Raw genomic sequence first — 10,373 nt, 5'->3', positions numbered from 1 at the left:
GGTGTACTTCCCCCAGGTTATTGTAGGACATTGCGACATGTAGATGATCAGGACCAAGCTTTTCCAGACGAATGGCAATTGCACGTTCATGATACTCTTTTGCCTTCTCTAGGTCACCCAGGGTGTGGTGTACTTCCCCCAGGTTATTGTAGGACGTTGCGACATCTAGATGATCAGGACCAAGCTTTTCCAGACGAATGGCAATTGCACGTTTGTGATACTCTTTTGCCTTCTCCAGGTCACCCAGGGTGTGGTGTAGGTCCCCCAGGTTATTGTAGGACATTGCGACATCTAGATGATCAGGACCAAGCTTTTCCAGACTAATGGCAAGTGCACGTTCATGATACTCTTTTGCCTTCTCCAGGTCACCCAGGGTGTGGTGTAGTTCCCCCAGGTTATTGTAGGACGTTGCGACTTCTAGATGATCAGGACCAAGCTTTTCCAGACTAACGGCAATTGCACGTTCATGATACTCTTTTGCCTTCTCCAGGTTACTCAGGGCGTGGTGTGCTGAACCCAGGTTATTGTAGGACTTTGCGACATATTTGTGATTATATTCATCAACATGCTGGGCGAATCGTAGTGCCAGGCTAAAGTACTTTATTGCTGCGTCGAATACATCATGAGTGAGGCACATTTCTCCAAGCTTTGTAAATGAAGACAGATAATTCTGAACATTTCTTTCACCGCTTTTGGGGTTTTGAGAAATGTCTCGTTCACGAAACAAATGTTCAGCTTTTGAAATCAAGGTCCTTAAATGAGGGACAAGGTGCTTGCTGCATTTAAAAGAATCTCGGTCGAACCACCTTATTGATAGGTCGTCTTCTACGAACTGGATGAATGATATAATGGCGACATCTACAGTTTGAAGTTGTTGAGTCTTTGGGAAACCTCTCATCAAAGAATCTATGACATCACTCACTATCTGATGTACTCGAATGCAGGCCCTACCCTCCTCTTCCACCCCAAATAATAGCAGTGAGCATCTTTGAATTGTCATAGCAATCATTTCTTTGTCTTTAATTTCGTCATCAACGTTGAGAATGTATCTGATCACGATGTCTAGACTTAATGGTGTTGTTGCACACACCGAGAGGAGACTGAACGTGTGATGTATCACTTTGTCAGACGTCATTACCTTTTCAACAGCCAGTCTTGTTGCTTTGCTCATGGTGTTTGGATAGCTTGGATTAGTCGTAGCAAGGATTGTCTCAGTAGTACCTCGTTGGCCCTTGTTAAGCTTCTCCAGGTAGTCGTTCCAGCCAAAATATGACGTTGCCTTGTTCTGCCGAACCTGTCTGACATAGGTGGCGGCGCTTGCCAAGGCAAGAGGCTGGTAGTCCAGTACTTGCGCAACTTCATTTCCCTTCTCGCTGTCATCTATACCAGAAAGCTTTGCTAATAAACGACTGGCGTCGCGAGGCTTCATACCTTTGCTAACTGAGATGTGTTCGATGAAAGAATTCGTCAAAGGGATGGACGCAGTGTCCTGTGTTGTGATTACCAATTGGCCCCTTAACCACTGCTCATTTCCAGACTCCGGTAGATGAGCATGCACACGTGATATGCTAGTGACGTTGTCCACCACCAGAAGCCAGGACGTGTAAAGGTCGGTTTTTGTGCCAATTAACGTCATCAGATTAGTGATCTTTTTTTCAGTCGTCAGATTCTTGGAGTTAAGGATGTTTGTAACTGCATATTCTGAACACTTGAGTCGTCGAGCGAAAGAGGTGTACGATTCCAGAAGGGCATCTTGGCTTTCAGCATTCAGTGTCATTACAAATGAAGTAGTACACGGAATTTCTTTACCTTCGTCAAAGAATCGCTCAGCTACAAGGCCGGCTAGTTGAGATTTTCCACTTCCAGGATTCCCGGAGATGTACAGAAAACTTAAATTGTTTTTATTTGTGCTTTTAAGCTGTTTGAGGTGTTGCATAATTTCAGCCACCTCAGAATCGCGACTTGCGACGTCGTGTGAAGGTTTAGGAGGAAGAATACAAAAGGAGAGAATTTCTTTGTGTAACTGATCTTCAAGGACCTGTCGTTCTTCTTCCTTTTCTTGAACAGTCCTTTCTTTTTCTTGGAGCTCCTTTGTTTTTTCTTCAAGTTCGTTTCCTTTGTCTTGAAGCTTCTTTTCCTTTTCTTGAAGTTCCTGTCTCAGGTCATTAACCTTTCTCAAGACCCTTCCTAGCTCCTCTGTTGGAAAACGTCTTTGATCTCTGATGTCTTGAATTTGCAAGATAGAGAGACCAAGCCCTTGAAATGCAGCATCAACTTTAGCAATGGCAATTTGAAAGTCTGGATCCGAGAGGTGACCTTTAGCCATGTGAGCAAACTCTTTATTCCTAAACTTTCTGAGACCGTCTACGTTTGATTTGACCACTGGATTGAGACGGTGACCGACACAATCGGAGTAAAGAATGGCGTAAAAAAGCATGGTACAATCCCATTCTGCTCTGTCTCCGTTAATCATGGTAGCTAGGAGTTTGGCATTTCTTCTCTGGTTTCCTGGAGACTCCCCGTTTTTGAAGTCCATTCCATTTTTGGGTTCATCTTTCCATTCTCCTAACGTCGTCTTGTAGCGATTATCCCATTCTTGCTTGAAAATTGATCGGAGACCCTCAGTTATTATGTCAGTGGCAACGTAACAGATTCTGTAGTAGTTCAGTTGCTCTTCTGTGAATTCTATTGCAACAGCGGCCATTTTCAACTTGTATCACCTTTTGTTTGTCTTCAGCCCTTCGTAGGAAACGAAACTGTGTTATTAGCCAATTAGTACATTTTTGTGAACGGTTGCTAGCTGAAGGTTTTAACTATTCTAATTTTTGCTTTTCGAATTTTTCTTCGCTTTTGTTAAATGAAAGACAACAATTGGTACAATATGCCGATAAATTCTAACATGGCGCCCAGGCATAGGGGACTAAGGGCCTCCACGGACTAGACATTCAGTCGTCGACAACTGTTTGTTTCGAGAACTAAATGTTATGAACAACTAATTTTGTCCAATGCGGCGAGCATTCCTCACATTGAAGTGTCAATTGTCGATAACTAAGGGCCTTGGGAACTAACGTTCGCTATGCATGTTCAAAACACAATACGCATGCTCAAACCACTGTCCATTGACAACACAGTTTCGTTAGTTGTCGACAACTAACCAATGACTCCCACACACGAGAAAAACGGTCGAAAACGTGGTTGCCGACAACTAAAGCAGTTTCCCTTTTCGAAAAGGAAAACTGCTTAGTTGTTGACTAAACATTTAGCGTTTAGTTGTCGACAACTCATCTAACACACTACGTTTTTAGTTGTCGATTAGCCTGCGTAGCAGGCCCTGTGCTTTCCTCCACGTGCTGCAGCACAACTTCTGCGACAACAACAGAAACAGGCGACCCAATGGCTGTTCCATGCAACTATTTGTAGTGTTTACGGTTGTACTGAAAGTAAGTCGATGTAAGGCAAACGTTCAGTAAGTCCATAATCATTCTTTTGTCGGTAGCGGTAGATTGCTGTATGGCGGTCTCGGTACACTGTAAAGCTAATTGAAGAGGAATACTGGTGAACAGTGATTTCACATCAAAAGACACAAGTTTGTAGTCGTCAGGTATCTGTACTGTCTTAATAGTGTCAATAAAGTTCTCCGTAGATTGTAGTTTGCGTCTTGATTTGTCAGTAAGGGGTTGCAGTATGGCACGGAGGAGGGGGGGGGGGGGAAGGGCACTTCCTTGTATATGCTATATAGGTACGTGCAGCCCCAAAGGGTAGGGTTTTTCAGCCGTTTCGGTCATAAATAGGGTATTGTTTTAGTACTCTGGCCATAAATTGGGTATGTTTCTTAGAAGAAGCTACTTTTTCATCACTATCAATAGGACCGTCGACAAAAGCTCTTCATAAGTTATGTTTAGGGCAACTGTGCCAGCCGCAGCCGTCATAAATAACGTATCGAATTTTTGGCCAGGTCATAAATAGGGCAGCAAAAATTGTAGAGTTTGGTCATAAATAGGGTAAGGGTTTTGGGAAGTGGGCCGCACACCCCAACCCAAGTTTTCTGGGAGTACCCCCCGGGCAGTATGGTCGTCAAATACTTAGACAGTTGACACGTAGGGGACCCACAAAACTGATGAGACTATAGGTCGCATCGGTATACCAGGTTTGTGCAGTTTCGGTAGTCCGTACAATTTCGGTGGTTGTGGTACTGAGCACCTTGTCGATAGTAGCGTTGTGTGTCAATAGCGTCAGTCTTTTTAAGCGTAAGTATTTTGCTGTTAAGTTTACGCTGAAGTGCTGGCGTCGGGTCGCGTTTAAGTTCTTCGTAAGTTTGTTTGTCGTTAACAAGTGCGTCCATTTTTTCAAAGTAGTCAGTCTTGTCCATAAGAATAGTGACACGTCCTTTGTCGGCTGGTATTATAATAATGTCAATTTTCAGTCGTTTCAGTGCTTGTTGTCCGTCTTTCGCCAAGTTATTGTCAGGTATGGAGGCTGATTGTACCGTGGAAGCAATTCTGCCTCTGATGTTATCCTTGGCAGATTCTGATAAGTCTCGTTGACGAGACAGAACCGACTCAACACTAGATAGAATAGACTTGGTAGGTATCCGTTTAGGCGTCACTGAGTGTTTTAGTCCGTAGGACAGTACGTGAGTCTCGGTTTTGTCTAACGGACGGGAAGAAATATTCCTGACCCAGTTATCGTCAGTTTTCGGTCATTTTTTGTCTTTGTTGCGCTGAAGTCTTGTCAGTTTTCGTTCTTGCCAGCCGACAAAGGACATGTCACGGTCAGTGTTATGGACAAGACTGACTACTTTGACAAAATGGACGCACTTGTTAACGACAAACAAACTTACAAAGAACTTGGACTCGACCCGACGCCAGCACTTCAACGTAAACTTAGCAGCAAAATACTTACAGGTAAATTTCCGTCTGCGACGCCGGCTACACAGTTCGCAGCCGAAGGGCAGCCAAAGCAGTTTTGGCATTCCTTGATCGCGATGTTACAGCCATCTTTACATTATAACACAGTATAATTCTACGGCGTTTCCGATTTTGCGGCCACAACCTCTACGAATACGTTTAGGCAACTTTAAACATTGAACTAAAGCGAATTCAAGGGAAGAACAACAGTCGGCCGACACCGTCTCGTTCTGGACTTTTTGAATAAAATTTCGAATTGGCGCTCTCCGCTTTTGCACCAGACTCGATAGCTCAGAACCTGCATAGATTATTGCAACCGTTTTCCTTATTTTTATTCCCTATTTTCGAGCTTTTCGTGGGAGTAGAGGACATTTCCTGGCTAAAAATAATCTCATGGTTCTTATGTTGTTAGTGTTGAGATATTCCCATTTTTTACCCTTCGATAATTAATCACTCCAGGAAATAATTTCAATTGACTAAATTCCCACAGGAAGTCAGTTATGCCGATAAGCGCTCGCTAGGGTCTGGTTGGTGAACCTGTTGACAGTAATTGACAGTTGATGAAAACGTATTACATCGAAATTGGTGGGCGTAATTTAAAAATCCCGGTTCTTAAAGCATGTCACCAGGCGTTCCTTCCCTCCTTCCCTTCTTCCCTTCTTCCTCGGCTTAATTCTTTCCTTCTTGCTTCCGTTTTTTTCCTCCCTTAGCTCTTCCCCTTCCCCGTTTACGCCGGCAACGCAGGCAGGTTGTCGATACCAAATAGTTGTCGACAACTAAATGTCTAGTCTGTGTAGGCCCTAACTGACTAAAGAATATCGATTAGTTTGTTCGTGCCTGATCAACCTCAATGTGACATCTGTTGTTTTAGTCCCCTATTGTTTTCTCAAGCCATTTATGTCAGACCTTACGACAGCTGCTACCCAACCCAATACATGACGGTGAAAAATCCAAAGGAAATCAATTTTGGTTTGAGATAGCGAGGGTTTGAGTTACCACTAAAACCAGATTTCACTCTGTTTGACACTACAAAGCGAGGCCAGTCTCCCTTCTGCTTCGCCGTGGGAGATCTGGGTTGGAGATAAGCCTCCTTGCGCCATGTTTCGTCTGCGCGGCGACTCTAGTAGGGCTCCGATTCACTTGAAAAGTGCAGGACCCAAACAAGGCTTATCGGCCAGTTTTTATACCTTTTCGTGTTGGGGGCAAAATTTAAAACAAACAGTGAAAGTTGGGGCAGGAAAAGTAATAAACAATAAAATAAATAATAAATTACAATATTTAGAGAGGAAGCCACATCCGCCTTAGATGGTTTTCATGCAGGTCCTTTATCCTGGTCGAATTGGAATTTGGAGATGTTGGTTTTTGCGGAGGGAGGAAAACCGGAGAACCCGGAGAAAAACCCTCAGAGCAAGGCGAAGACCAACAACAAACTTGGGGGAGGGGGTGAGCGGGCTTAGAATTGACGGATCCTTTATAGACAACGTACGATCGACCTTCAATTGAAGACCGAGCTCCGAAGAGCTTCACATTCAATCGATCTGATGTTTCTTCAATCCTCTGCTGTGCGTTTTGCACCTGTGCAAGTTGATTTAGTTTTTGATTTTCGCATAAACAAGCCAAGTGATTTTGTAATTTTTGCCTGCAGCATTCCCACGGCGCATGTAGAAAGTAAAACGGTCTAGATCTGCGAATTTAGCCAGTCACATTCGTGAAGTAAGTAGTTCTTAGTCCTTGCGAGACACATCCAAATAATAATATTCCTTAATTTTTAATGTCAAGTCTGTAAATCATGGAAATAGTGATATCGAAGTATAGAACGGAAATGCATTTTAGCAAACAACGACAGCGACGCAAACGAGAACGTCATCAAACAATAGGTTTAATAACCAGAACGTGCATTTTGAATCTTTGTACATTTCTTACCTGTCATCTACAAAATTCTCACTGGGTGAACGTGAACCACAATGGCTAATTTTTCGTATCTTATTTCTGGAATTGAACCCTGTCATTGCAAATTTAGCCTGAGCAAGCGTTTAGACCAATAGGCGCACTGAACAGATCTACACAGCTGAAGGTAAAATACAAATCTCTTTTTTACAAGGCGATTCCCTTGGCGTCGCTGCCGTAATTGCTAAAAATCCCTTCATGATGTAAGTTTTAGTTCGACATCCATTGGCATCTAATTTCTCCTTGAATTGTAAAGTTGGTCATGCATGTCGTGAGCGGCGTTCAGACAAACACATATTATGTGATTCTTTCAATATACAGAACGGCAAAAATTACGCCATGTTCTCAATATATGAATACTACTTTCATATGCAAAATAAAATTAACACTTAATAGATTTTGGTTCCTTTATTATACAGACAGAATTACCTCGCCGCTGATCATCGGCGAGATTTTGGTTCCTTTATTATACAGACAGAAATACCTCGCCGCTGATCATCGTCGAGATTTTCGTTCGGTATATAAGAGAAATTAAATTATCACATATTCCAACATTTACATAAAATAGTTTCAATCTATATATTTAAACATTCACATAATATGTGAATATATGTAAACCCGTGTCGTGAGGATAAAGTAGTTAATCACCAAAGAGACAGCGTAAATGTTACAGAGGACTCCGTTTACGTTGACAATATTTGAACCAACGCAGACAAATTTTTTCGAAAAGCTTAGAAATGAAATGAGATTCCACACAATAAGGTTTTGCATTGTTAGCCAGTGTCAGTGGATGATCTACACTTGACCGAAGTTTGACAATATGGCATTTTTACAAACGTAGATAGAACTGCTGTCGGCAGGAAACCGGTGTACTTGTAGCTTCAAATAGGCAAGTCCTGACAATTTTAGCTCCCATGCATAGACGGTGATGACTGAGTAAGAATTAGAACTACTATTAGATGTGTTGTTTCATATTAGTATGCAATGCGTGTCTTGAGCGAAGGTGGAAAAAAAACATAACAATAGTTGAACTGCATGACTGGTCAACAGAGTTGAATTCCGAACCCTGAAATGTTCAATGTTTAGTTTAAGTTTCTCTCTTCTTGCAAAATGCCGACTACAATTAAAAGGATTGATCACAAATTTAAAGCTACTATGAGGTTTCAAACTTCTCCGGCCCCATCCTCGTTTGTTGCAGTCTTGTTCCAGAGGTTTTGGAATGTTGTCTCAGTAATTTGCATGTAACTCATGTGAAATCGAACTTTGAAGCGGCAAGAGAACGCTCACTTCCATCAACTAGAGACTTCTAATAGTTTGTATTCTTACTACTTCACGAATCAATTAACCTCGAATTAAAATCAGAAAAACCAGGATTAAAAAACCCTCTGAGACCACAGGAGTCGATTTCTAGTCACATGACTACACTCAGTCTGTTAATCTCCTTTCTTTGAAACATGGACTCAACTGCGGAATTTTTTTCACAAACGGGCGAGAGATTTGGCAAAACAGAAACAGGTATCGACAGAGTTGAATTTGGTAACGGTTTTTCGCTGTAAGTGAAGAGTACTACTGTACTATATATGAAGTATGTTACTGATTTGTGCGTAAGCTTGTTTGCGTCAAAAGGATTTTGACTGTGTTCCGCAAGCAAATTCCGTCTAGCTTGTATATTTTTGATGTATATATGCTGTATGGGGAGGTACGGGTGGGAATGGATCGGGAAAATGGGCCAAATACTGAGTTAAGGGAGGAATGGGGAATGGTTATTCCGAAACTTTTCACTGATAAAATTTGGCGATTATAAGATTTTTAGGACAATTTAAGAAACATTTGTAAATTTTTTATAATAGAAGTAGGACACAGTATCTGTTGTTTTTCTCTTTATTTTAATGCATGGCCCCATAAGCATGCAGTTATTGCTTTAATCATCACCGTGGATAAGTAAAGTGTATTGTATTGAATTGTATTGTATTGAAATTCATGCAGCAAAGAACAGTATTATGAACTATATATACTCACGGTTTGGAAAGATTCAGGAGCAATTCAGCAAAGTAGCAGCACAATAGAGACCCGCCTGCAATCACTGAAGGAAGAAGAACGAATTCGAAAGTGAAAGCTAAACCACTCCCACACAGCTCTTGTTAATCACAAGACGTTGAGTCTATTTTAAAATCATCATTAGTCTTGCGGTGCGTAAATTATAGGAGTTTTAGTTCGCAATGCATCGGCATCTAATTTCTCGTTAAATTTTCTTTAAAAGTTGATCATGCATGTCGTGTGAATGCAGGAGTTAAAATTATCACCAAAGAGACAGTGTAAATTTTACAGGGGTCTCCGTTTACACCAACAATAATATTCGAACCCACTAAACAAATTTTCGAAAAGCTTAGAAATGAAATGAGATTCCACACAATAAGGTTTTTGCATTGTTAGCCAGTGTCAGTGGATGATCTACACTTGACCGAAGTTTGACAATATGGCATTTTTACAAACGTTGGTAGAACTGCTGTCGGCAGGAAACCAGTGTACATGTAGCTTCAAATAGGCAAGCCCTGACAATTTTAGCTTCCATGCATAGACGGTGATGATTTTAAAGGTAAGACCTAGAACTACTATTAGATGTGTTGTTTCATATTAGTATGCAATGCGTGTCTTGAGCGAAGGTAGAAAAAAACATAACAATAGTTGAACTGCATGACTGGTCAACAGAGTTGAATTCGGAACTCTAAAATGTTTAATGTTTAGTTTAAGTTTTCCTCTTCTTGCAAAATGCCCACTACAATCAAAACGATTGATTACAAATTTAAAGCTACTATGAGGTTTCAAACTTTTTTCCCCATCCTTGTTTGTTGCAGTCTTGTTCCAGAGGTTTTGGAATGTTGTCTCAGTAATTTGCATGTAACTCATGTGAAATCGAACTTTGAAGCGGCAGGAGATCGCTCACTTCCATCAACTAGAGACTTTTAATAGTTTGTATTCTGACTACTTCACGAATCAATTAATCTCGAATTAAAATCAGAAAAACCAGGATTAAAAAACCCTCTGAGACCACTGGAGTCGATTTCTAGTCACATGACCACACTCAGTCTGTTAATCTCCTTTCTTTGCAACATGGCCTCAGCTGCAGAAATTTCTTCACAAACGGGCGATAGATTTCGCAAAACAGAAACAGTTATCGATAGAAGTTAATTTGATAACGGTTGTTCGCTATAAGTGAAGAGTGCTACTGTATTATATATGAAGTATGTTTCTGATTTGTGCGGTCGTTTGGGTCGAAAGGATTTTGACTGTGTTCCGCAAGCATATTCCGTCTAGCTCGTCTGAAATTCATGCAACAAGGACAATATTAGAGACTATATATACTCACGGTTTGGAAAGATTCAGGAGCAATTCAGCAAAGCAGCAACACGATTAAGACCAGTCTGCAATCAACAAGGAAATCAGGAACTCCGAAGTGAAAGCTAAACCTCTCCCACACAGCTCGTGGTCAGTCATATTACGTCATGTCTATTTAAATCT

General features: G+C 41.3%; 1 protein-coding gene across 1 annotated transcript in view; it reads right to left on the bottom strand.

Moving 5' to 3' along the window:
* The window catches only part of LOC149114680 (uncharacterized), a 13,080-nt gene extending 3,871 nt beyond the window's left edge, over window positions 1–9,209 (bottom strand). The window contains exons 1-2 of the mRNA XM_089284127.1: window positions 8,874–9,209; window positions 1–2,739 (exon numbers count right to left, since the gene is read on the bottom strand). The exon at window positions 1–2,739 is cut by the window's left edge and continues 3,871 nt beyond it. Of these exons, the coding sequence (XP_089140253.1) occupies window positions 1–2,704 (2,704 nt within the window). The 5' untranslated portion in view covers window positions 2,705–2,739; window positions 8,874–9,209. The remainder of the gene's footprint in view (window positions 2,740–8,873) is intronic.
* Between the last annotated feature and the right edge of the window lie 1,164 nt (window positions 9,210–10,373).

Source organism: Orbicella faveolata, unplaced genomic scaffold (genome assembly GCF_042242905.1).
Source record: "Orbicella faveolata isolate gen_17 unplaced genomic scaffold, um_ofav_v1 contig_13, whole genome shotgun sequence".
In the NCBI taxonomy this organism is placed as follows: Eukaryota; Metazoa; Cnidaria; class Anthozoa; order Scleractinia; family Merulinidae; genus Orbicella; species Orbicella faveolata.
This window is presented reverse-complemented; position numbering and strand designations above follow the sequence as displayed.